This window comes from Dreissena polymorpha, chromosome 3 (genome assembly GCF_020536995.1).
Source record: "Dreissena polymorpha isolate Duluth1 chromosome 3, UMN_Dpol_1.0, whole genome shotgun sequence".
Taxonomy (NCBI): domain Eukaryota; kingdom Metazoa; phylum Mollusca; class Bivalvia; order Myida; family Dreissenidae; genus Dreissena; species Dreissena polymorpha.
In genome coordinates, this window is record NC_068357.1 from 105757476 (window position 1) to 105785057 (window position 27582).

At 36.7% G+C, this 27582-nt stretch overlaps 1 protein-coding gene across 2 annotated transcripts in view; it reads right to left on the minus strand.

Annotated features, from left to right (window-relative positions):
• Nucleotides 1–27582, minus strand: part of LOC127870841 (RAC serine/threonine-protein kinase-like) — a 46229-nt gene that overhangs the window by 11839 nt on the left and 6808 nt on the right. The window contains exons 5-11 of one of the 2 annotated variants that reach the window (XM_052413376.1): nucleotides 26620–26751; nucleotides 23295–23360; nucleotides 18957–19148; nucleotides 18166–18294; nucleotides 13114–13328; nucleotides 11010–11097; nucleotides 1673–7978 (exon numbers count right to left, since the gene is read on the minus strand). In XM_052413376.1, the coding sequence (XP_052269336.1) occupies nucleotides 7736–7978; nucleotides 11010–11097; nucleotides 13114–13328; nucleotides 18166–18294; nucleotides 18957–19148; nucleotides 23295–23360; nucleotides 26620–26751 (1065 nt within the window). In that variant the 3' untranslated portion in view covers nucleotides 1673–7735. Of the gene's footprint in view, nucleotides 1–1672; nucleotides 7979–11009; nucleotides 11098–13113; nucleotides 13329–18165; nucleotides 18295–18956; nucleotides 19149–23294; nucleotides 23361–26619; nucleotides 26752–27582 lie in introns of those variants that run through there. The other variant, XM_052413375.1, reaches the window with a different exon arrangement.

A 27582-nucleotide genomic window follows, 5' to 3' on the forward strand; every position in this document is an offset into this window, starting at 1 on the left:
AATAGTCTAGTCTAGCTTAATAGGCCAATTCAATAATAGAGCTTTCACTGCGTTTTGCCTTTATGTTGATATTGGTGAAGATATGATCATTTTATAACACTTTCAACTAATTTGTTTAGATCGGATGAATGGATGATGAATTAATTTTTTTATTTTGCTAATGATTCCATTCCAACACAATTTACGTGTATTTGCCAATTTGAAGTTGGTGGAAGCATTGGCAGATGTTCATTTGTCTAAGACTTATAAAGACACTTTGATTTCATTGCTTGAGAAGAGTCTGCAAAATTTGGCATCCCTGATGCCAAGGTAAAAAAAAATTAAGTTTTCGAGTCTATGAACATTGCAAGATCTAAAGCCTGTCAGGCGGGTAAAAATCACAAAGTCGTTTTTTGTGCTAAAGCCATTTTGACTCAAGTGTCTTATAAGTCATCAGTTGTGTGCATCCAGTTACTAAAGTTTGTGTTAATTGTTCTAATTGATTAGTTTGTGGAAATACTTATACAGAAAAATAGACATTTGTCAGAAACACAATGCCCCCTTCTGCGCCGCTTTGTAGCCATATATTTGACCTTTGACCTTAAAGGATGACCTTCACCTTTCATCACTCAAAATGTTCAGCTCCATGAGATACACATGCATGCCAAACATCAAGTTGCTATCTGAAGCGACATAGAAGTTATGAGCATTTTTCTAAACCTAAATGCGAAACCTGAATGCAAAGTGTGACGGAAAGACAGACTGACGATGGGTCCAATCACTATACATGTATGCCCTCCTTCGGGGGCATAAAAAGATATACACAATTAGTATGATTATGAGAAGTCCAAAACGTGTTCTTACAGAACTTTTTTTATGATTCTTACTTGAAGTAATGCAGTCTTCTTCAGCAATAACAAATAACTGAAGGCATAGTTGCCATTTGCGAAACTAAGTTTCAATCAATATTAAGGAGGAACTGAAGATAAATAATTCTCAAGGTCAATCAGTTTTGTATTAATGGTTGAGGACACTTGCATACATAACATTGATTTACTCATTTTGCAGTTTTGGGTGTTTAAATTGCATTTGAGCAGTGCTCTGTGAAAAGGGGGGTTTAATGGATGAGCACAGGCTAATCAGGAACGACACTTTCCGCATCCACTTGATTTGTTCTGAGAAGAAACTTTCTTTAAACGAAAAATCTCATAAAAGCGGAAAGTTTCGTACCTGATTAACCTGTGTGGACTGCACAGGCTAATCTGGGCCAACACATTTCGCATGTGCATTAAACCCCCTTTTCACAGAGCGCGGCCCATTTTTAAATGTAAAAAACATTTCTGTAATTATTTTATTTTTTACTTTTAGGAGAACTTCAGATGAATGTGGTGATGATGTTATCTTGACCTTCAATTTATTGGCAATCTTTTCTGGAGAATAAAGCAAAAAAGCTTTGTTTTTGTTGCTATATTTTAAGCTTTAAAAAAAAAAATTGGGGGGGGGGGGCAATGAAAACATGTTTTGGCTTTTGACTTTGCTTATGGTTTTTGTTCTAAATAATATTTTACAGACTGGGAAGTAATAGTGCTTGTGTCTACACTTAACACTTATCGCCGAATTGATCCATAACACAACCTTATTATCCTACACTCCACACTCTGTTCTCTAATAACAACAATGTCACATGTTAAAATAGTTTGATAATATTTATTTTTTAATATCCAAGCATACTTTCACATTAGGACAACATCCCACTGCCATAAATACATGAATTTATAATCATGGTTGATAAGAGTCTTTATATGCAGAGAAAAGAAATGGTTCAGTCTGTCTGGTTACTGACAGGATTATGCGTATGGCTGGCAACAATCATGCATTCATTCAAATTTTAACAATTATATGATACAAAATATCTCAAATTAAAATGTACACGCTGTAACGAAAAAAGCATTATATTACAAAACATTGTCATAGCACTTTTTACCTGTGTATGATTCATAAATACATATTACTATTAAAATTACATATACAAAACTACCTGCAATACCAATAATACTTAACAATCTACCTGATTCAGCCATGTACACATATTACAAGTATACGAACCTCATTGTTGGAAAATGGGGCTTAAAGCATGTGTGGTAAGTGTTGGCCAAGATTAGCAGGCTAATCAGAGATGACACTTTCTGCCTACAAAGGATTTATTATTTAGAAACATTTCCTTTGAAGAAAAGATTCTTTAAAAGCCGCAAATGTTGTTCCTGATGAGCCTAAGCAGACTGCACAGGCTAATATGGAATGATACTTTATGCACTTGCATTAAGCCCAGTTTTCCCATAAAAGTTAAAATCTTGATCTTAAACAAAAAACATGCAAACCATCTGCTAAGAAATTCATAGGCAGCATTTCAAGAAACATCCAAATTAAAATCTTATCTGTATCTTAAACAAGAGGGCCAAGATGGCCCTGGTTCGCTCACCTGAGAGGAGTCGGTTCATTTAATCTTTACCAAACGTCAAACTTGACCTAGATATTGTCCAGACAAACATCCTGGTCAAGTTTCATCATTATTTAACCAAAACTCTGGCGTATGGAGTGTTTTTGTTTCTGTAAGATTTTACCTGGTGACCTATATTTTGAGTTGACCCCCCTTACCAAACATCAAACTTTGCTTACAAAAATAAATAGTTTGACCAAGATTCATAAAATCTGAAACAAAATTGTGACCTCTAGAGTGTTTTCAATGATTTTGTTTAATATAATGAAAATTTTGGCAATCTAAGGGCAATAATTATGGCATTAATTTTGTAATTTTGCTCATTATCAAACTTGACTGAGATCTTTCAGCAACTTTCATAAAGAATGCTTGAGAAGTGTAAATGCTAGAGTGTTTACAAACCAAATGTGGACGAACGGACAGCGGACAAACACCAATTCTTAAACCTCACCTGAGCAATCAGGTGAGCTAAAAGTGTGTTTCACCGATCTGAGCCATTTTCCAACTTGTCCGAGAAATTAATAAAACCAATGTATTGACTAAGTTTCATGATCATTAGGCAAAAAATGAGACTTCTATAGTGTTCGATCACAAGGTTTCTCTCTAGTCACATAAGTAAAACTGCCCCCCACCCCCCTGGCGGCCATGTTTTTTTACCGATCCGGACCATTTGCGAACTCATCTGAGATATATATAAAACCAATCATTTCACAAAGTTTCATGATGATTGGGCAAAAAATGTGACTTCTAGAGTGTTCACAAGCTTTTTCACTACCGGGTATATAAATATAAGAAAACTGCCCCCCCCCCCCCCCTCCCGCCGCCGGCAGCCATGTTATTCAACTGACTGGAACCATTTTTTAACTCAACTCTCGTATCAAGGAAACAAATGTTCTGACCAAATTTCATGAAAATTGGGCCGAAAATGTGACTTCTAGATTGTTCACATGTTTTCACTTTATACATATAGAGAAAAATGCCCCGCCCACTTTTAGTGAAATGTGACTTCTACAGTGTTTTTTCCTTTTTTTGACCTAGTCTTTGACCCGGCACAACCCAGTTTCGAACTCAACCGAGATTTCATTGGGACGAAGCTTCTGACCAAGTTTCATGAAGATCGACAATAAATGTGGCTTCTAGAGTGTTTACTTACAAATGTGGACGGACAGACGACGGACAAAGACCGGTCACAAAAGCTCACCTAAGCAATCAGGTGGGCTAAAAAGGTCATAAAATCATGTTTCTGTATATTTTCTCTAATAATCACAGTTCATAATATAACTAAGTGTGTTAATAAGAGTGTTCACAATTGAAACCCAGTTAGTTACTTGAATATGCGCCTAGAATCTATTTTTGTCTCACCCAAATTCGCAATATAAATTAAAATACAAATAAAACACTCGCAAGTCAGTTCACTAGCTGGGGTTATCATGGATAATTCTCTGTTTGTTTAGTTGGATTTTTTGCCATATTCAACACTATTTCAGTCATATCGTGACAGTCAGTTTACCAACTCACACTTGGGATATCTGGATTTCAAGTGCTAAGTGCACATGCTTGTGCAGCATATGCCAGTAACTGACAACTGCCATTCTTAATACAGAGGTAGGGAAGTGAATGTACAAAACCGCATCTTTATGAATAGCCTTATACAATGGTATACAAGCTAGCATTCGGTGTGATTTCTTCACATTTTGACCTCAACAATGCTTTTTCGTGCAGCTATTTTTTATGTTTGAATTTTGTATATTCCCCCATCAACTAGATTCAAACTATGATCTTTGCATATCCAAACAAGAATTCAAACATGACACTTTGTCAAAACAAGAATTTAACCATGAGTTTCTGTTGTGAAAAATCAATTAACACAAAGGCCACCTTTTGAAATTCATAATGCCATAAAGAGATATAAAAATCTTTGTCAAAATTGGTTCAACATCAACAAGAAATTGTGTGATCTAGAATGATTTAAAAATGTCTTGTGAAACAAAGTGCAAGTATTTATGTCTTGAATAAAATTGTGTTAAGTGTTTAGACAAATAATATTTTCTAGGTAACTTTTTAGTTTAGAAATCACAGAATGACAAGACCATCATTATATGCCTTCCAAATATTGATGTCAAGGCCATTAAAACAAAATGTAATGGCAAAACTAATATATATGGCAACGGTTATCAAACAACTTAAACAAATCATTCTGAAAATGGGATAAAACAACAAATTAACAATTTAGTCTCTGACTAGCAGAAGAGTAGAAAATCTGTATGAAGTATGCATAAATCCGAATAACAATAAAATCTTTCAGTATTCCATCACAGGATGTGTTATGCCAAAAGTCTATCCCTTTCTATGATGTCAAATAGAGGTAGAGCATGTGCGATTAACATTTGACTCTTTCCATAAACATAAGTTCCAAAAACTGTTTATATACCTAAACAAATTTGAACCCGCTGCACCAAGCTCATTCTTAACAAAATGTTTAAAGTCAAAAAGAAAAGTGGTATCATAACTTGATTATGTACAAAAATGCTTCTACATGTATACTATTGTTCACAGTTACACATCTACAGACTATGTGTTTAGTATTGTGAAGATCAAGATAATCCTAACGATTCAAGAAACTTAAAGATAATAACAAGAGCACCGCATAACGGGTGCCAACGCTCGGCTGCGGGTGCATTTTTTACTAAATAAAAGCTTGTCAGATTTTATTTTTTTTAAGAGGTCACAGTGACCTTGACCTTTGACCTAGTGACCCAAACATGGGTGAGGCGTGTAGAACTCATCAAGGTGCAGCTACATATGAAGTTTCAAAGTTGTAGGTGGAAGCACACTGATTTTATAGCCAATGTTCAAAACCTTAAGGTTTTAGCACGACGCGGATGACACGACACGACACGACGAGCTGGCTATGACAATACCTCGGGTTTTCTCCGAAAACAGCTAAGCTAAAAATGACACCAAATAAACTGGCCTTAAAATATCTCAACATTTCTTACAGACATAAACAGAAATCTCATGTTTACCTGAACATATACAATGTATCTTTATTCATGCTTCAAAACCAAATGAAAGTATGGTTGAGGTATATACACACACATTCATTAACAAATAATTGACCTGTCAGACACAATAGACCACTGGGTTTCATAATGAAGTATGTCTATCAAACACTGCCAATGGCCACTGGACACGTTAATGAGTGTTAAGTGGACAGTCATTAAGTGAACTAACATGCTAAAAAAAATAATATATATATAAAATATAAACAAAGGCCAGTTACTCTAAAAAAGGGGATCACAAATTATGGTTCTTGAGCACTGCACATTGCTTAATATGATCTATCTACCCACGAAGTTTAAAGTTTATAATCCATTTAGTTCTAATAGTTTTCATGAGCTGCTCCAGACAAAATTTAAATACAAAAACAAAAGGCAATCACTCTAAAAAAGTTAAAGCAAAAGTTATACTTCTTCGCAAGATGCGCACCCTGATTTTGATATTTATTGTCTTTTAAAGTTTCAAGTTGATAACTCTTTCAGTATCCAAAATATCCTTATTACCAAGTTTAAGTACAACAAATAAAACCAAAGTTCTTTTTAGTTCTTAAAATATGCTCCACACAAAATGTAAGTACAAAAACTCTCAAAATAAGGGAGAAAGATTTATGCTTCCAATGCACCGAACATTCTCTAAATGAGATCAACTTACATATAAGATTTTAAGATACGCTCTGGAAAAAAACAAGGGCTGTTTGTAAAACATGCATGCCCCCCATATGGGCTGTCCGTTGTAGTGGCAGCCATTGTGTGAATACGTTTTTTGTCACTTTGACCTTGACCTTTGACCTAGTGACCTGAAAATCAATAGGGGTCATCTGCAAGTCATGATCAATGTACCTATGAAGTGTTATGATCCTAGGCAAAAGCGTTCTTGAAACCTTGACCTTTGACCTAGTGACCTCAAAATCAATAGGGGTCATCTGCGAGTCATGATCAATCTACCCATGAAGTTTCATGATCCTAGGCATATGTGTTCTTGAGTTATCATCCAGAAAACCATTTTACTATTTCCGGTCACCGTGACCTTGACCTTTGACCTACTGACCTCAAAATCAATAGGGGTCATCTGCGAGTCATGATCTATCTACCTATGAAGTTTCATGATCCTAGGCGTATGCGTTCTTGAGTTATTATCCGGAAACCATTTTACTATTTCGGGTCACCGTGACCTTGACCTTTGCCCTAGTGACCTCAAAATCAATAGGGGTCATCTGCAAGTCATGATCAATCTACCTATGAAGTTTCATGATCCTAGGCATATGCGTTCTTGAGTTATCATCCGGAACCATTTTACTATTTCGGGTCACCATGACCTTGACCTTTGACCTAGTGACCTCAAAATCAATAGGGGTCATCTGCGAGTCATGATCTATCTACCTATGAAGTTTCATAATCCTAGGCCTAAGCATTCTTGAGTTATCATCCGGAAACCACCTGTTTGACGGACCGACAGACATGTGCAAAGCAATATACCCCCTCTTTTCCGAAGGGGGGCATAATAAAGCATAAATATTACCAAAAGGCAATAATTGAAGGGCCAGAACTCTAAAGTGCCTTATTAAATAAAATTGGACTGTTTATTCAACTTGGCCTTAATTATATCCTTAAATGATTTATCTAAAACTATGATTATATGAAAACTGGTAAACTTTTGAGCCGAAACCGAATAATGTGCAAACACCCACCTTATTACAGAAGGAAGGACAGTTCAGAAATATGCCCCTCTTAATGCTTCCCTATGATTGCCAAAAAATCGCTAAATATGAGAATAATAGAGTCTGCATTTTAGCACAACATTTACAACAATAATATTAATCACAAAGAACGTAAGTGTTAAATATCTTGATGCTTTCGTACCACAATATCTAACGGTAAAGCTTAATTGTACTAAGTATCAACCATCAACCACACCACACAATTCTAACAAGTGTTCCACACACTTACTATACATAATGGTTAATCTCAACTAACTCAGTTCCCATGCAATAGTACATATGAAGAGTATCCTGATTTATTTCTCATATAATCACTGTAACAAAGTTCCCGTTTCCTGTGCAATTCCAATCGGTCAAAAACGTCACCATTATCTGATTGTTAATCGCTCAGTAACATAGTTCCCAACCCGTGAAAAGTGGAGCCGCAGGAAACATAAGACAGTGATTGATTTATCTTGGGGCAACAAAGTTCCCAGGGAGTGTCAAGACGTCCACGCCGTCTCAAAGCTCATGACACTGGACGCAAGGCTGGCCTTACTGCCGTGATACGAGAAACGCTCGAAATATGGAAGGCCATCAGCAGTATCCATGGTTTCCTCATTGATACTCTCAAGGTGATGGGAGACAGTGGGTGGGGTAAGGGCCACTGGCTCGGCGGTAAATGTCTCATCAAAGTATCGCGTGTCGGTTTCTGAGGTTACCTGGGGCTTGAAAGGAGGAGGTATCTGGGAGAAAAATGAAACAGGGGAAGATCACTCTCATGAAATCATGTTATCTTGGATTATGCACCTTGGACATTTTCACTAAAACTGGTTTTGAATTTATTAGTGTTGGAAATCCCTTACCGTGATTGTTTTCGACAAATAATTGCGCACACATTTACAAACATGCTCGCACATTTTGTATGTGCTTTCATAAGATACAATAATCAAATGAACAAGAAACCGTCGGAGACGGGTGATGCTCCCCAAAGTTTTTTTTGTCACAATATTCCACTATATATTCAGATAAAAGGAAACGGCTTGAGGGCATAGTAGTTGGGGGGACAAGAATTTTTTTATAGAAAATTTCAAAGGGCCATTTCTCTGTGCAACATCATCCGACCAGGACCCACTGATAATATGCACATCTTCTCTTGGTAGTGAAGCTTCCCATAAAGTTTCATTGAATTCCGGTCATAAGTTGCTTAGAAATAGCCCGGACAAGAATTGCACTATATGTACAGTTAATGAAAAATTTCAAAGGGCCATAACTCTGTGAAAAATCATCCGACCAGAACCCGCTGATACTATGCACATCTCCTCTTGGTAGTGAAGCTTCCCATAAAGTTTCATTGAATTACGGTCATTAGTTGCTGAGAAATAGCCCGGACAAAAATTGTGCACGGATGGACACAGGGACGGACGGACGGACAGACGAAGTGGCGACTATATGCTCCCTCCATTTTTTTTGGGGGGGAGCATAATAAATACTTACAAAAACATGTCAGTTTATTTATCAGTTTTTACAAAAATATAAAACAGCTTTACTACAAACTTAAGTGTACCGGTATGTAAAACACTTGGATTTATATAATTTGAATACTCTCTGTTACATAACTGTCCAAGGTACATATCATTCCACGATGAACAGAACCATGATCTTGATGGGAGACTATTTAAGTTCCTGAGGTTAATTAGAGAAAGGAGAAAACTGTTAAATGTTGAGCAAGGATGTTTGAGTGAAAGTTAATGAAGGGACTCATTTAAAAGGGGCACAGCTGACTTTTAAGTTTGTATCATGATTCTGTCCATTGTGTTACACATTGCATAGAAAATACATCAAATTATATTCCCAATGCAGATTCAAAACTAATATATAATTTAGCACATCCATGAATACAAAACAAATCTTGTTTTTAATTGTATATTTAGAGACTTTAGTAAATTAATAATAAATTACTAAACACATTTTTTTCTCAGACATGCATACCATGAGAGAATACAGTGAAGATAATATGTATAATAGATAACATGAAATAACTACACCATGCAAGTGCCCCATATGTACCAATCATCAAAAGGCCATTCTGTTTAAAATAAACAGTCAAATATTTACAAAATACTTTTTTTTCTATAATTATGAACTTGAATCTATCCCTCATTGACACACACAAAAAACACAAGAATTATGATAATGCTTAAACTGCTCAATATGACATTAGAAATTAAAATATCCCAACAATATTAATTATATTAGCGTTCAATCAAATAATACAATTATACCCTTAAGTGATCTTAGTAAAATTTTAATAGACCATAATCTTATCATATACATTCAGACATATTAATTTCTTCCCAAATTGCAGAGACTCAATATTTATAATGGAACAAAATAAAACAAAACCCATTTGCTTTCCTCGTCTCTGAAATTCAACCTTTTTAAAGCATGTGTAACAGAACAAACAGAAACATGACAATTTTTGGCCAAGCCTTTTAAAGTCATGTCAACCTTAAACACAACTTAGGGTTTCAAAGAGAACTCCAGTTATTAGACCCAGGAAATGCAATAGACAGCCAGAATGATTATGAATGAGAAATGGATCCTATGGGAATGATGTGCAACTCTGATCCTACCAATTACTTGCATTTTGATGTTTCAAATGCAATATTGAAGGTTTGGGATCAGCTGTTCAACCTTCAAATAATAAGGAATTTGTTCCTGCAGCCATAGTATATGGTCTGTTCTGTTTGTGGAAAATTCTTGCAGCTGCATACACAAAAAACCATAATGGTGTCAAGGACGTACTTGTTATCTACATGTATTTATCAATTATGTATTAGTTTTCTATACTGATTGTGACAGATTATGACATAAATATGTTACAGGTACAAATGGAAAGCAGGAGAAGACTGCCAAAAAAAATACGAATCTTAAACAATGGGTAAGGAAATAGCCGCAAAATCCAAAATAGATAAGTGTGTTCAAGCCATTTTCTGTCAGAACGGATAAAAGATGAAAGGGAAGGCATGCTTCATGCTTCCATAACATCATTGATTATTATTATACGGCTTGACATTTTAAAGTAGACAGAAAGTTTATAATCAATGTCAAACCTTGAGCACAGTATAAACTGCCCATTTCTATTTATTTTGTTATTAAAAGAAGCGTCATGTCAGCATCCAGTGCATGTGAACCTGCCATTATTATATGAGGATTGTCCAACAACCTCTATTATATCCGTATGAAAATATGAAAAATACTTATTGCAGATTTTTTCAGAAACATCTCCTGTTGTAATTACTCAAATTCAATTCACATAATAATCAGTGCTCCAGCTAGGATTTGAAAAGGGCAGGGGGGCTTTTTTGTCAAAAGGGCACTTTTGACGTGCAGTATTTTGTCAAAAGGGCACTTTTGAGCGCGCGGGCGGTTCTGGAATGTTTCCTGTTGCATGTTAATTTATAAGTTATTAATAATTGTTAGAATATATTATTCCCATTATTATTTAACCATTAAAATATAATGTCTACAATGATAAATAAATTAATAAAATGTCATAAGAGATTAATTATTATTATTTTTTTTTTTTTTGAGTGTATGTTTTCTATTTAAGGCAAACCTAGGCACATGCATTCATACTTTGAAAGCATGCATAAATTGTCAGGACCAGGTCACCCAAGTAGCATCCGTCACAATACCAGAACTAGAGTAGCTAACTACGCAAACATGCACAGAAATAGATACCATCTCTACTCAATCTAAAGCAGCACAAACCTTTTTCTCGACTAAGTCAGTCCAGTTGATATCTTTGAAGAACGGGTGGCTTGTGATGTCTTGAACGTCCCTCTCACTACCCCCAAGTCTGAATGATACAATAATGTGAGGGGTTGAGAGATTTAACTGATGTATCTGTTATATATATATATGAGCAGTTCACTAAGAAATTGGGGCTTAATGCATGCGCATAAAATGTTGTCGCAGATTAGCCTGTGCAATTCCCACAGGATAATCGAGTATAAAACTTTCAGCCTATACTGAATTTTAATTGAGAAGAGACTTGCCTTTAAGTTGCAGCAAGAGATGTGTTTGTCAGAAACACAATGCCCCCTATTGCACCGCTTTGAAGCCATATATTTGACCTTTGACCTTGACTGATGACCTTGACCTTTCACCTTTCAAAGTGTGCAGCTCCATGAGATACACATGCATGCCAAATATCAAGTTGCTATCTTCAATATTGCAAAAGTTATGACCAAGGTTTAAGTTTTGGGACACACACAATGAATGAATGAATGACCGAAAGACAGACAGGCCAAGAACAATATAAACCCGATCATTCGATCCGGGGGCATAAAAAAACATTAAGTGTTGTCCCTGATTAGCCTGTGGGAACTGCATCCCAGTTTGCACAGGCTTATCTGGGACAATACTTTCTGCTCATGCATGTAGCCCAGTTTTCACAGAGAGTGGCATAAGCAAATTTCAGCTCAGTCTCCAACTAAACACTTTAACAACTATTTAACGTATAACTGTGATAAGCAAATACTTGATTATTTGGACGTTTTGGTAATAAGAAAGTTTAAACAGAAAAAAATCTGATATTTCAAATTATCAAATTTTATATGAAATGAAAGCACTGCTTTATTTCTGAGCTTAAATAGGTTCATTTGGTTTTCATATCAAGAAGTTGTTTACTGGTAACACTTATTCTTATGTTTTAAGTTTGATGGTACTTTATACAAGTGTGTCAAACATTATAAACAATCAGTAACTTACCATAAACACTTGCTTTTTCAAGTTTTATTAATTAAGTAATTCACTGTTTATCATCACAATAGAATACACCAGCGTAGGCAAGATTTTTTTTAAAGAAAAAAAATGATTATACATTGTATGTGGTTACAAACACAGCTGACATATTTGAAATCCCCTAAAAAATCACAACCATATCAACAATTTAAATGAAACTATAACACTGTATTATGTGAATTGGGAATAAGACATCAATTTGGGAATAAATTGTGTTTTATCAAAAGTGCATAATATGCAGTTTTATATGTTGCATTTATCTAGTTTTACATATTATAATTAAAACATATACTTGCATATATAATAGCATCATTTAAATTGATTTTACTTCAAAACTGGATTTTTTATTAATTAAAAAAAAAATCCTCATGAAATGAAACTGTGTCCATGCCGCGCAATGATACAAATTCAATCACTGTTAATGAAAAAGTCATGGAAAATTTCTTATTAAGCTTAAATTATAGATAATATATTACAAAAATATATGTAGGTCATGAAATGAATAGTTTTGTTTGAGAAAATCACCAAAATGATGTCCATTCCCAGTTTGATGTCTTATTCCCAATTCACATAATACAGTGTTCTATGATTGTTGGATACAATTGGTCAGTTTGGTTTGTAAAGACATACATAAAGGGAGTTCAATAGATTTTGTAAACCAGGAATCAAATGACCTTGTGCTTTAAATTTTCGGGGGTCAAACAAGATTTTCTGTACTCTAAATAAATTAAGTTTCAGGTTATTTTGTTTTCGCCAATATGTTTTATTTACCACATGTAATATGCTTTTTTGTTGCTAAAATAAAAAAAAAATAAGTAAAATTCTATGCCAGAAACACCGTCTTTTGGATATAAATTACATTTTAAAGAGTGATTCCTAGAAGCATCTGAATCAATTGGTATAGGGAAGATAGTATGCTTGAGTAAAAAGTGAAAAAATTTCAAAATACTCCCATTAAAAAGCAAGACCCTGCTTTAATTGAAATCCCTGATATAAGATTGTGTTTTCCTAAGTTGTAGAGATCCAGATAATACCAGTCATGTGTTTACAAGCCCATTACAATTGTTACCTTTCTTTAGGGTTTTTAATCAACATTCCACCAAGAAGACTCTTTGCGTCCTCTGACAACGTTCTAGGGAAGCGCACTTGCTCAAGCAAGATGAGCTCAAACAGCACGTCATGATCCCTGTTATAGAATGGCAGGCGCCCACACATCATCTCGTACATGACTACACCCGTACCCCACCAGTCGACCGCACGACCGTAGTCATTGTCCTCCAGCACCTGTAAGAGATATACAAACTAACTAAAATGACTCAATTTTAGCTGTGTTCAGGGAAAACAGAGCTTCAGGCACGTGCGTAATGTCATTCCAGACAGCACAGGCTAAACAGCAGGGTTTTTTCTCAGCATTTTGGGAAGATAGCCCATGGCTTTGAAATTGGGAATTTTATCGGCATTTTTAAGAAATTGGGAAAATAATTGGGATTTAAAACTACATGAAACTGTTCAACATCTTTAATCACAAACTCCACAAACACCATCATGATCAACAGTTTTCCACATAATAAACTCACACAAAGTCTTCAGTTACAAACTTATATCCTTAGTTTCAACATGTTGAATATCAGTCAGCACTTTGCTTTCGGTAATAAACAATGACGATGTAAAAGAGTCACTTGTTATTAAATTACTATCATTGACAATGGAAGGAGTTTCAATGGAAGGACTTGTACTTGTTGACGATGTTTGTTTATTAAATGATGCTTGCTTAAAAAAAATCAACAATTTTTGTTTGGCCACATTTTTGCTAAGGAATCTTTTTCAAGTAATATTTCGAATTGTGTTACATATTTGTTTACCATTCAGCAGAATCACAAAACACTTAAATTTCATCACAAATATAATAAGCACTTGAACAACACAGAGAATATCGGGCTCACAAATAATGCCGACGTTATCCAAATCACGGTATAGAGCAAAGTCGGGTAATTTCGACACCCTAAGAGTAAAATTTGATTTAGTCCAGATGTGTCAAAATTACCCTCCAAGTGCCCAAACTTAACGAAAAACACCGTTTTGACTTGTTGATATTTGCTAACGAACGTTATTATCGTTGCCGGCATAACTCAAAACTTCGAGCGATTTTACTAAATGCAGCAGAGTGTAATTTCGACAGTAAGCGGCTAATTTCGACAATTAGCGGCTAATTTCGACACTTGTCTTTGTATTAATTTTCAACAACTGTTTTAATCAGTTATTTGCAGTGTATCTCTCAATTAATAGAATTTCACCATCTCTTTAATGTCTAGTGTTACTTAGGCTCGATTGGTCATTGTCGGCTCGGGTACTGCTAACATTTACCCCGGGAACATTGAAGTATACTTACATGTACCCCGGGTACGGTAAATATACTAAAACGTACCCGGTCGAAATTAGACTGTACCCGAGTTTTATTCCCGCCCCAAATCAGATGTCGTAAAACGCGCTACCGATTACCGTTATTACGAAACAAACTTCTATTATTTGTTTTTATAAACTGAATCAACATGCTTTTTGAGTATGGGTTCCGATAATATAGAGGCAATTTAACAGAAAATCGACATTAATATAAACATAATTAATCTTAAAAAAATAGCCGACGACGACCGCTTTAGCATAAAAAATTCCCGGGTAGGTTTTAGTATATTTACCGTACCCGTGGTATAGTAAGTATACTTAAGCGTACCCCGGGGTACATGTAAGTAGTACCCGAGCCGACAATGACCAATCGATTGTTAATAAGGTTGTGGTGGTTTAGTGGATGTGGTGTCCGCCTAGCGATCAGGAGAGAGTGTTTCAATAAGTCGTAGGCTTTCCATGCAGTGGAGCTTAAATAAATAGGATTATACTAAAGTAGTGTTAATTTGCAAATCAGAAAATTATAAATAAATTGTATTTAGAGTTCGTATTGTGCTCCCACTTGACTCAATATACAGTACAAACACCGTGTACTTAAACAAACGCCACTCGCCGCAATGTTCATCTCACTGTTAGCTTACCAATATGAACCCCGCGATGGGTATTCAGATCAAATGTCGCGGGGGCCGTTTGCCATAGACGAACACCGCGAATCACCGCGGACCCATAATATCTACCGCGGTGTTCATCGTGTTCGCTACATATAATTGAACATAAACGTATTGAATTGATCCCTTTCATTTAAAAGTGATAATGAATAAATAAATTCTATTTTATGTACATGCTGGTCGAAAGGATGTGATAAGTATTTAAAATATATTGGCGACAATAAAATGCCTCCTATACATATGTGTCAACTGTATCTATCGAATACCTGCAACTTCTCCCATCTTTATCCATTTATACTCGATAATCCCATATACGCCCGATTTCCGTTTTTAAAGCAAATTATGTGAGGGTAATATAGACGATAAGAGTGCTCAAGAATGTCATGTTGTGAATTTCAACTAAAGTTAAAATATCTCGCGAAATATTTGGTATTGCGATTAAGAGTTAATAGTATTGATCATCTAAACGCTTTATTCACGTTTCCGACGTTATGTACTGTACAAATTTAAGTGCATACGTGTGCACATACATATAATATCTACATTTAGTACACATGTATATGATTTTCTTTTCTACGTGTACATTTTAAACGCGTGAATGACCCTCGCAGACAGGTGTTTACGGTGGTTGCGCAGCATCCGCGGTGATCACAGTTGATCCAATTAACGATATAATTAAGTAAAAAAAATAAATACATTTTCATTAATTAATTTCCTTCACAATCTTTAAAAAGCTATAATTTTATGTAATCTGCTTGACAAGATATAGAGAGAGCTAAATATAATATTCAATAAGCTGCGTCAACCATTTAAAGAGTAATTCTATTTAACAAATCTATCTTTCCATATGCGCTGGGAATGCTTGAAAACATTTGGATTGTCGAAATTACCCACCATCGAATAAAATCGGAGGATAATTTCGACACCCCACAAATCATAGTTTAACAAACGCTTGGCACTATTCAAACACAAATACAAGGTCAAGTGAAACAAATTTTATACTAGAACTTGTACAAATGCCAGAAATACAGCGAAATCCTGAAGGGACGTAATTGACAATTAGGTAATCTCCCTTAGCGAAGCTCATAACGCTATAAAAATTCTCTAAGTAATACCATGTACATATTTTAAATGACTCACTTACATGCAATCAGCGAGACGTTTGATAGAGAGATGTTATCTGGTGACGTCACAACACCAACTACGTCACATTTTACAACGAAATCATACGGGATGATGATGATTTAAGACAGGTCTGATAAATATTGTGAAAAGTGTCGAAATTAGACGACTGTCGGAATTACCCGACATTGCGCTAGTCTAAAAACTGTACGAGACTGTATCAGACTATGCTTTGTTAAAAAATCGAAAAAGCCGATGTCATTAGCTTTTTTTCGCAATTGGTAATTTTTTAGCAAATTTTGGGAAAAAAGTATACTTTTTGCGATTGGGAATATAGCCGAATTTGGGCTATAAAATCGGGCCAAAAAAACCCTGAACAGGGACAACACTTTCTGCTGGAACTCAATGTTCACTATGAAGAGACTTCCTAACACAGAAAAAATAGCATAAAGTGTCATCCCTGATAAACCTGTTCAGACTGCACATGCTTATCTGAGATGACACTTTAACCACATGCCTTAACAGCTAAGACACATATTTAGAAGCTTTTGTTGTCCCTGAGAAATCAAATATAATTCAAACCTTTCTTAATATATTCAAGTTTTAAAGGATTAATATATAACCATAAGATACTGATGAGCAGCATACAGTATCATTAGGAACAGCCTGCGACTTACATTTTACTCACATTCATTACGCCCAAAATTCCCAAAATGTGGCTCATATTATTTTATGCAGACAAACCCACAGACAAACCAACTGAGTGTGTCACACAAGGGTGTTAAATGAAGCGAACACAGTCCAGCTCTACCTCAGGTGCAAGGTACTCTGGTGTACCACATAAGGTCTTTGTGCGTACCTTAGGTGCCAGGTAATCTGGTGTACCACAGGTGCCAGGTAGTCTGGTATACCATATAAGGTCTTGGTGCGTACCTTAGGTGCCAGGTAATCTGGTGTACCACAGGTTCCAGGTAGTCTGGTATACCACATAAGGATTGGTGCTTACCTCAGGAGCAAGGTACTCTGATGTACCACAGAATGTCTTGGTGCGTACCTTAGGTGCCAGGTAATCTGGTGTACCACAGCAGGTCTTGGTGCTTACCTTATGTGCCAGGTACTCTGGTGTACCTCATTAGGTCTTGGGGCTTACCTCAGGTGCAAGGTACTCTGATGTACCACAGCAGGTCTTGGTGCTTACCTTATGACCAGGTACTCTGGTGTACCTCATAAGGTCTTGGTGCTTACCACAGGTGCCAGGTAGTCTGGTATACCACATAAGGATTGGTGCTTACCTCAGGTGCAAGGTACTCTGGTGTACCACAGAATGTGCTTACCTCAGGTGCCAAGTTTTCTGCTTTACAACAGAGTGTCTTGGCTCTTACCTTGGACGCCAGGTACTCTGGTGTACCACAGAATGTCTTGGTGCTTACCTCAGGTGCCAGGTTGTCTGATTTACAACAGAGTGTCTTGTCTCTTACCTTGGGCGCCAGGTACTCTGGTGTACCACAGAATGTCTTCGTGCTTACCTCAGGTGCCAGGTAATCTGGTGTACCACAGAAGGTCTTGGTTCTTACCTCAGGTGCCAGGTACTCTGGTGTACCACAGAAGGTCTTGGTGCTTACCTCAGGTGCCAGGAAATCTGGTGTACCACAGAATGTCTTGGTGCGTACCTTAGGTGCCAGGTAATCTGGTGTACCAAAGCATGTCTTGGTGCTTACCTCAGGTGCCAGGTACTCTGGTGTACCACAGAATGTCTTGCTGCTTACCTCAGGTGCCAGGTACTCTGGTGTACCACAGAAGGTCTTGGTGCTGGGTGCTTACCTCAGGTGCTAGGTACTCTGGTGTACCACAGAAGGTCTTGGTGCTGGGTGCTTACCTCAGGTGCCAGGTAATCTGGTGTACCACAGAAGGTCTTGGTGCTGGGTGCTTACCTCAGGTGCCAGGTACTCTGGTGTACCACAGAAGGTCTTGGTGCTGGCCCCATAGTACATCTCCTCCTTGCACAGACCAAAGTCTGCAATCTTGATGTGGCCATCCTTGTCCAACAAGAGGTTCTCCAACTGAAACACAAAAACATGCCATTTCATGACATTTCAGTAGATTACATACATCACACTAAATCCTAGACCAAAACATTAAATCAAAGGACAACTATATTTTACTTAACCCTTTATGACTCAGGTACACACTTTGCTGTGTTTGTAGTCCCTTAGGAAATCATATTAAATTTAAGAAGTTTCTTAATGAATTCAAGTTTTCAAGGCTTCATTTCTAACACTAAGGTACTGATGAGCAGCATATTGCCTGAACAGCCTGCAAGTTACTGGCAAGCTGTTTTGGTTTTACAATGGTTGTCAATCGCCATTTTCACTTTGCTTCTGAGCGGGAGAGGGTTAAATCATACTAAATTCTAGTTTAAAAACCCCATCGAATAAAAAGATTCACAAATTATTGCAACAGTTTAACCAAGCTTAAAGTTTGTGACAGACACATATAAAACACATACAATGACAGACAGACCGGCCCAAAAAAATATACCCCCGATAATTCGATCCGGGGGCATGACAAACAAGCAAAGGGCCATAAGTCTGCCAAAAATCATCACAGCCTAAATTCCTTTTTTAAGAAAAAGATTGTTCAGTAAAATAAAACTTTCTTTTTGAAAAGATTTCAACATTATTTTGATACCGATCAAGTATTACATATCTTACAGTTCACAAACCTTCAGGTCTCTGTAGACGATGTTATTTTCATGTAGATACCCTAAAGCAGATATAATTTCTGCTCCATAAAATTTGGTCCTCTCTTCTGTAAACACCCTCTCTCGAGACAAATGAAAGAACAGCTCCCCACCATTGACATACTCCATCACGAAGCACAGCCGATCTGGTGTTTGGAAAGAATACTTTAGTTGCTGAAATAAAGAAACAAGAGTTTAAAGTTAATTTATGCAAAGATTAATGGTCAAAAAATAGTAATAACTTAAAGGTAAAAATCTAAAGTGAAAACATAATAATCTGTATAAACTAAACAGCCTAAATAAGTGCTATCATACATGAAATCAACAATGATATGTCACTTACATGTATGTGAATTGATGGGAGTTATTTTAAAACCCTTAAAATAGGAGAAGTGCTTATACTCTAAACAAGGAAATGAAATGAATGGAAATCACTCTGTTCTATGTAAGCAGAAATGACAATGACAAATTAATGTATCTCTTCTTTTACACCCAACATTGCAATTCAGAATATCATTAACTGATTTCAATCTGTTTATATGTACATATAATAAAATTATATGGCAAGGCTATTAAACTCCCAATTCTAACTCCATCCAAGTTACTATTATTGTTCTAGCAATCAACATTTCCTCAGCCATCAATATCAATATCCAGTTTTAAGAACATACTTTAATAAGTATTTTGGACATATGTGCCTCGTTCTGGGAAAACCAGGCTTAATTCACATGCCCCAGATTAGGCTGCGCAGTTTGCTGAGGATAATCAGGGATGACACTCTGAATGTAAGGTCAATTACACATGTAACCTTAAATAGTTTCAATTATGGGAGCCTAAAAATTAATGTTATAATTATTATCATTAGTTTTGGTGATTCAGAGCTTCCCCATTCTAAAATTTCTTTAGCTTATTAACATAAACATTTTCACATACATATTCTCTAATTTCAGCTCTTTTATGGGGTTTAACAAAGAAAGAGTTGTGGCCAAATGCATATCTCATAATTTCGATTTGCTTTTTTTAGCTTATTTGGAAAATGGAAGACTAAGCCCTAGTTTATAGTATACATGTAGTATTATTATTATGTTTTTATTCTATAATAATTGTTGCACTAAATAATGTCCTACCACACATGTGTAACTAAGTGTAAACTAAAATTTCATATAACACGAAAAACATTAAGCACATCATGTTGTTATTCTTTCTTTTGAAAAGGGTAAACAAAATATTTGCTAAATAATTTCAAAAATGAAACTAAATGGAAATGTTTGCTCCACAATCTATTTAGTGGGAAATATAAGCAAAGGTAAACCAGTAAACAAATCTCCAGGGCTGTCCAGTTAGCGCAGTGGTTGGTACAAGTGTTTGTAACCTATGCATTCTGGGTTCCAGCCCTATTCCCAGCAGCATGTGAATTCGGTTGGTGGTCACCATACCAGACAGATGGGGTTTCCTCAGGGTACTTCAGATTCCCCCCCCCACCTAACAACACAAGACCACACACAAACAAGACCTGTGTTTGTGAAACATAATGCCCCCCTTCTGCTCTTTGAAGCCACACAGAAGCTAATTTGGATAAAATTGTTAAGTCAAAGGCCCATAACTTCGCCAAAAATCAATGGACTGGAACGAAACTCTCACTTCATAATTATGTAATTAATGTAGGTATACTCACATATAAAAAATCAGCTAAATATTTGAAGGAATTTTGTAAAAAAAAACTCAAGAAAACTGTTATCATAGAGAAAATGAGTCAAAGGCCCATAACTTAGCCAAACTAGAGCTTTGTCACAGACGTGATGAATACCCCCACATACCATTAACACATAATATTTTGCATGTCTTCTTCACAAAAAACAGCGGACACCATGCTCTATTTCTAAAACGCACTAAGTGACCACTTGACCTAGTTTTTGACCCAGAAAGGCCCATGTTCTAACTTGGCCTTAAGATCATCTACATAAAACTTCTGACCAAGTTTGGTGAAGATCGGATGTAAACTACTTGAATTAGAGAGCGGACACCATGCTGAATGTTAAAAAACGCACTAAGTGACCCCATGACCTAGTTTTAGGCCCAGAATGGCCCATGTTCAAACTTGTCCTAGAGATCATTTAGATAAAACTTGCGACCAAGTTTGGTGAAGATTGGATGAAAACTACTTGAATTAGAGAGCGGACACCATGCTGAATGTTAAAAAACGCACTAAGTGACCCCATGACCTAGTTTTAGGCCCAGAATGGCCCATGTTCAAACTTGTCCTAGAGATCATTTAGATAAAACTTGCGACCAAGTTTGGTGAAGATTGGATGAAAACTACTTGAATTAGAGAGCGGACAACATTATGATGTTTAAAAATGCACTAAGTGACCCCGTGACCTTGTTTTTGACCCGGCATGACCCATATTCAAACTTGCCCAAGACATTATCAAGATACAACTTCTGACCAATTTTGGTGAAGATTGGATAAAAACTACTTAAATTAGAGAGCGGACAACATGGTGAGGTTTAAAACACACTATGTGACCCCGTGACCTAGTTTCTTACCCGGCACGGCCCATGTTCGAACTTGACCTACACATCATCTAGTTACAACTTCTGACCAAGTGTGGTGAAGATCGGATTTAAACTACTTGAAATAGAGAGCAGACACCATGCTCAATGTGTAAAATGTACTAATTGACCCCGTGACCTAGTTTTTGATCTGGCATGGCCCATGTTCGAACTTGGCCTTCAGATCATCTAGATAAAACTTCTGACCAAGTTTGGTGAAGATCGGATGAAAACTACTTGAACAAGGGCTGTTTGTAAAACATGCATGCCCCCCATATGGGCTGTCCGTTGTAGTGGCAGCCATTGTGTGAAAATCAATAGGGGTCATCTGCAAGTCATGATCAATCTACCAATGAAGTTTCATGATCCTAGGTGTATGCGTTCTTGAGTTATCATCCGAAAACCATTTTACTATTTCGGGTCACCGTGACCTTGACCTTTGACCTAGTGACCTCAAAATCAATAGGGGTCATCTTCAAGTCATGATCAATCTACCCATGAAGTTTCATGATCCTAGGCGTATGCGTTCTTGAGTTATCATCCGGAAACCATTTTACTATTTCGGGTCACCGTGACCTTGACCTTTGACCTAGTGACCTCAAAATCTATAGGGGTCATCTGCAAGTCATGATCAATCTACCCATGAAGTTTCATGATCCTAGGCGTATGCGTTCTTGAGTTATCATTAAAAAAACATTTTACTATTTCTGGTCACCATGACCTTGACCTTTGACCTAGTGACCTCAAAATCAATAGGGGTCATCTGCAAGTCATGATCAATGTACCTATGAAGTTTCATGATCCTAGGCCCAAGCGTTCTTGAGTTATCGTCTGACAACCACCTGGTGGACGGACCGACAGAACGACCGACAGACCGACCGACCGACATGAGCAAAGCAATATACCCCCTCTTCTTCGAAGAGGGGCATAATTAGAGAGTGGACAACATGCTGAATGTTTAAAATGCACTAAGTGACCCCGTGACAAGTTTTCGACCCGGCAAGGCCCATGTTCTAACTTGGCCTAGACATCATGTAGATACAACTTCTGACCAAGTTTGGTGAAGATCGGATGAAAACTACTTGAATTAGAGAGAGGACACCATGCTGAATGTTGAAAAACGCACTAAGTGACCACGTGACCTAGTTATTGACCCGGCAAGGCCCATGTTCGAACTTGGCCTTAAGATCATCTAGATACAACTTCTGACCAAGTTTGGTGAAGATCGGATGAAAACTACTTTAATTAGATATCGGACAACATGCTGAATGTTTAAAATGCACTCAGTGACCCCGTGACCTAGTTTTTGACCCGGCAAGGCCCATGTTCCAACTTGGCCTAGACATCATGTAGATACAACTTCTGACCAAGTTTGGTGAAGATCGGATGAAAACTACTTGAATTAGAGAGCGGACACCAAATACGGACCGACAGACAGACAGACAGACCGACCGACAAGTTCACTCCTATATACCCCCCTAAACTTCGTTTGTGGGGGTATAAAAACAAAGGACTGGAACAAAACTTGCACTTCATATGTAAGTCATGTTAGTAAATTCACAAACCGAAAATCAGCTCAACATCTAAAAGCATTGTTGAAAAAAACTCCAGGAAACAAAATACCTAACGGATAGGCTGACAGACAGACGGAGGGACAATTCGATTGTTATATGCTATTACCCTGTCGGGTGCATAGAAATCTTTCAGTAAAAATTAAAAAGCTGGAGTGTGTTTTTTACAGGATTTTACATGCAGCAAGATTCTTACCGTTAAGAAAGGATGTTTGGTTGTCTGTAATACTCTGTTTTCTGTTAATGTGTGGGCAACCTCATCCTAAAATAACAACAAGATGTAAAATATCATAAATTGAGACCGGTTCTAGGATAAATGGATTTAAGGCAGAAATTCTTGTTTCTGATTAGCTTGTGCAGACTGCACAGACTAATCTAGGACAAAACTTTATGCAGGGTCATTAAGGTCTGTTTTCCCAAAGTGACTTCAGTAATGGAGCTTTCTCAGTTTTTATTATCAAAAAGGCTAACTAATTCTAACTCGCATATAATAACAAGAGGACCATGAGCGCCTGAATCGCTCTACTGCTATAAACACTGTGCAAGTTTGGAAAGAATAAGATGGAAACTGTGTACTTAATCGTGCAAACAAGGATAATTTTCTCCAATTCAAGGGGAGATTATTGTGTACTTATTTCTCCAATACTGCTCATATTCAATAGGGTTCAAGTCCTCATTGATATAAAGATACTTTGCAAATTTGGAAATAATTGGATGAAAACTGTGGAATTAATTGCGTAAAAAAGCCGGATTTCAAAATTTTCTCGTATTCAAGGGGAAGTCATTCTGGACTTGTTGCTTCGATATTGCTCTTTTTAAACAAGGGCTGTTTGTAAAACCTGCATGCCCCCCATATGGGCTGTCAGTTGTAGTGCAAGCCATTGTGTGAATACGTTTTTTGTCACTGTGATCTTGACCTTTGAACTAGTGATCTGAAAATCAATAGGGGTCATCTGCCAGTCATGATAAATTGATCCAATTTAGCTGGATGTAAGAGTCCACTAGGCATAAATGGGTTTAAGTTTTAGGAAAGAAAAATACAATGGTACTTGACCTTTGACCTGAAAGGTTGACCTTGACCTTGACTATTTACCACTCAAAATGTGCAGCTCAGTGAGATACACATGCATGCCAAAAATGAAGTTGCTATCTTCGATATTTCAAAAGTTATCAAACTTTAACCAAGGAACTTTAACCAAGGTTAAAGTTTTTGGTCACACACATATAATGAATGAAATATGGGCTGTCAGTTGTAATGGCAGCCATTGTGTAAATACGTTTTTGTCACTGTGACCTTGATCTTTGACCTAGTGACCTAGTGCCAGTCATGATCAATTTACCTATGAAGTTTCATGATCCTAGGCCTAATTATTCTTGAGTTATCATCAGGATACCATTTTACTGTTTCGAGTCACTGTTACCTTGACCTTTGACCTAGTGACCTGAAAATTAAATGGGGTCATCTGCCAGTCTTGATCAATGTACCTATGAAGTTTCATGATCCTAGGCGTAAGCGTTCTTGAGTTATCATCCAAAAACCATTTTACTGTTTCGAGTCACTGTGCCCTTGTCCTTTGACCTAGTGACCTGAAAATTAATAGGGGTCATCTGCCAGTCATTATCAATGTACCTATGAAGTTTCATGATCCTAGGCTTAAGCATTCTTGAGTTATTATCCGGAAACCATTTTACTATTTCGAGTCACTGTGACCTTGACCTTTGACCTAGTGACATGAAAATCAATAGGGGTCATCTGCCAGTCATGATCAATGTACCTATGAAGTTTCATGATCCTCGGCCTAAGCGTTCTTGAGTTATCATTCGGAAACCATCTGGTGGACGGACGGACAAACCATCTGGTGGATGGACGGACCGACATGTGCAAAACAAAATACCCCCTCTTCTTCGAAGGGGGACATAAAAAGGCTTTGAGTCCTCATTGATACAAAGACACTGCGCAAGTTTGCCAAGAATTGGATGAAAATTATGGACATTATCACACACAAAAGCTGAATCTTCATTTTTTCTCAAATTCAAGGGGATATAATTCTGGACTTATAACTCCGATATTGCTCATTTTCAATAGGGTTTGACTCATCATTCAGATAAAGACACTGTGCAAGTTAGAAAATAATTGGATGAAAACTGTGGACTTAATTGCGTAAACAAGCCTTATTTCACAATTTTCTCAAATTCAAGGGGAGATAATTCTGGACTTTTTACTCTGATGTAACCCATTTTCAATAGGGTTCAAGTCCTCATTAAAATAAAGACACTGAACAAGTTTAAAAAGAATCGGATGAAAACTGTGGACTTTATCGCGTAAACAAGAAAAAGTCTAATGCACGCACGCACTACCGACACTACGCCTTTGGCCAGTAGAGCTAACAAGAGCACAACATAACGCTCAGCTGCGAAAGCTTGTTAGAATTTTATTTTTTAAAGGTCACAGTGACCTTGACCTTTGACCTAGTGACCATAAATGGGTGTAGCGTGTAGAACTCATCAAGGTGCATCTACATATGAAGTTTCAAAGTTGTAGGTGGAAGCCCTTTGATTTTAGAGGCAATGTTATGGTTTTTGTTCAAGTATTATATTAGAGGTCACAGTGACCTTGACCTTTGACCTAGTGACCCAAAAATGAGTGTGGCGTGTAGATCTCATCAAGGTGCATCTACATATGAAGTTTCAAAGTTGTAGGTGGAAGCACTTTGATTTTAGAGCCTATCTATGTTAAAGTTTGATATAAGAGGTCACAGCGACCTTGACCTTTGACCTAGTGACCCAAAAATGGGTGTGGCGTGTAGAACTCATCAATGTGCATCTACATATGAAGTTTCAAAGTTGTAGGTGGAAGTACTTTGATTTTAGAGCCAATGTTAAGGTTTTAGCACGACGCCTACGGCGGACGAGCTGGCTATAAAATAGCTCGGGTTTTCTCCGAAAACAGCCTCGCTAAAAATTAAGAAATTGTGCTTACTAGGCCAAACAGGAATTTTTCATAATTGATGATTCAGTTTTGATCTTAGTAATAAGGAATATAATTGGATTACTTCCAATAACACAATTTAAATTCATCAGTGCTCAGGTAGTAAGTAATAAGATAATTTATGTTTTCTTTTAAACAGCTTTTACAGATGCACATTGATTCTTGATGAAGTGTAAGTATGGAATTTGAAATATCACAAAATCTATTATACTACCAGAAATACATGAAATTACTCTCAAATCCTAATTTGAATTACTCTCAAATCCTAATATAATTATATATACATGTATACCAACTGACTGACAAAAGCTGTTTTTGTATCAACTACAAACCAACTACTTATAGTCTCTTGCAATTCATGATCTACAAAGAACAGCCATATAACTAAAATACCGGTAATTAGCAATATGGTTAAGCACTTATATCACCTCTGTAAATTTATTATTACATGAATAATGATCAGAAAGCATAATGGTCATTATAATGAATTGCAATCATAAACAACATACCCCAGGTGCAAGGTAAAAATTACCTTTTGAATTATCACAGCCTTTTTGAGGATCTTGATTGCATACAAGTGATTTGTAGCCTTTTCTTTACACAAAATAACCTTCCCAAAAGTGCCTTTTCCGAGCATCTTGAGAAATTGGAAGTCATCTAGACTCTGGAATGGAAAGAAAATATTATGAACTTTTACAAATTTGAGTTGTCTTCTGGGAAAACTGTGCTAAATGCATGTGCATCAAGTGTAATCCCAGATTAGGGACAATGCTTTCCGCCTACACTTGATTTTTGTTGACATCCTTTAAAAGAATTTCAATAAAAGTAGAATTGTGTATCAGGACACTCTGTGAAGACTGCAAAGGCTTATCTGCCAAGACTTTTTTCAGAATGTGGATAAGTTAATCAAGACAAAACAAGTCAATTATGCTCCATTACATAAGAGAATGGACGCTGATACTGGTTCATTTTTATGAATTTTTAAAGTGAAAAACAACAAAAAACAACTGAACTTGTTCGTCAAGACAAAGCTTTCAGTAACTGTTGTTCTAAAGATTCTGTCAACAGTTAATAAAATGCTCCACAGTAACTTTGAACTTGGCTCAACACAGATTCCATCCAACTAAAATGACAAGAGGGCCTGAAAGGCCCAAAGTGTTCACCTGAGATTCAAAGGAACTGACCTGTTCTGTGCAACCCAAGATGTCATCAGAACAAAATGTTCTTACCAACTTTCATGACTAGTGAACACCCTGGCAGCCACGTTTTTCAACAGACCAGAACCATTTTCATACACATCCAAGATATCATTTAAACAAATATACTGACAAAGTTTCATGAAGATTGATAAGTCCATATAAGGAAAAATGCCCCGCTCACTGGTGGCCATGTTTTTCAAGCATCTGGAACTATTTTCGAACTTGTCCAAAATATAATTGGAACAAATCTTCTGACAAAGTTTCATGATGATCGTACAATAAATACAGCTTCTAGA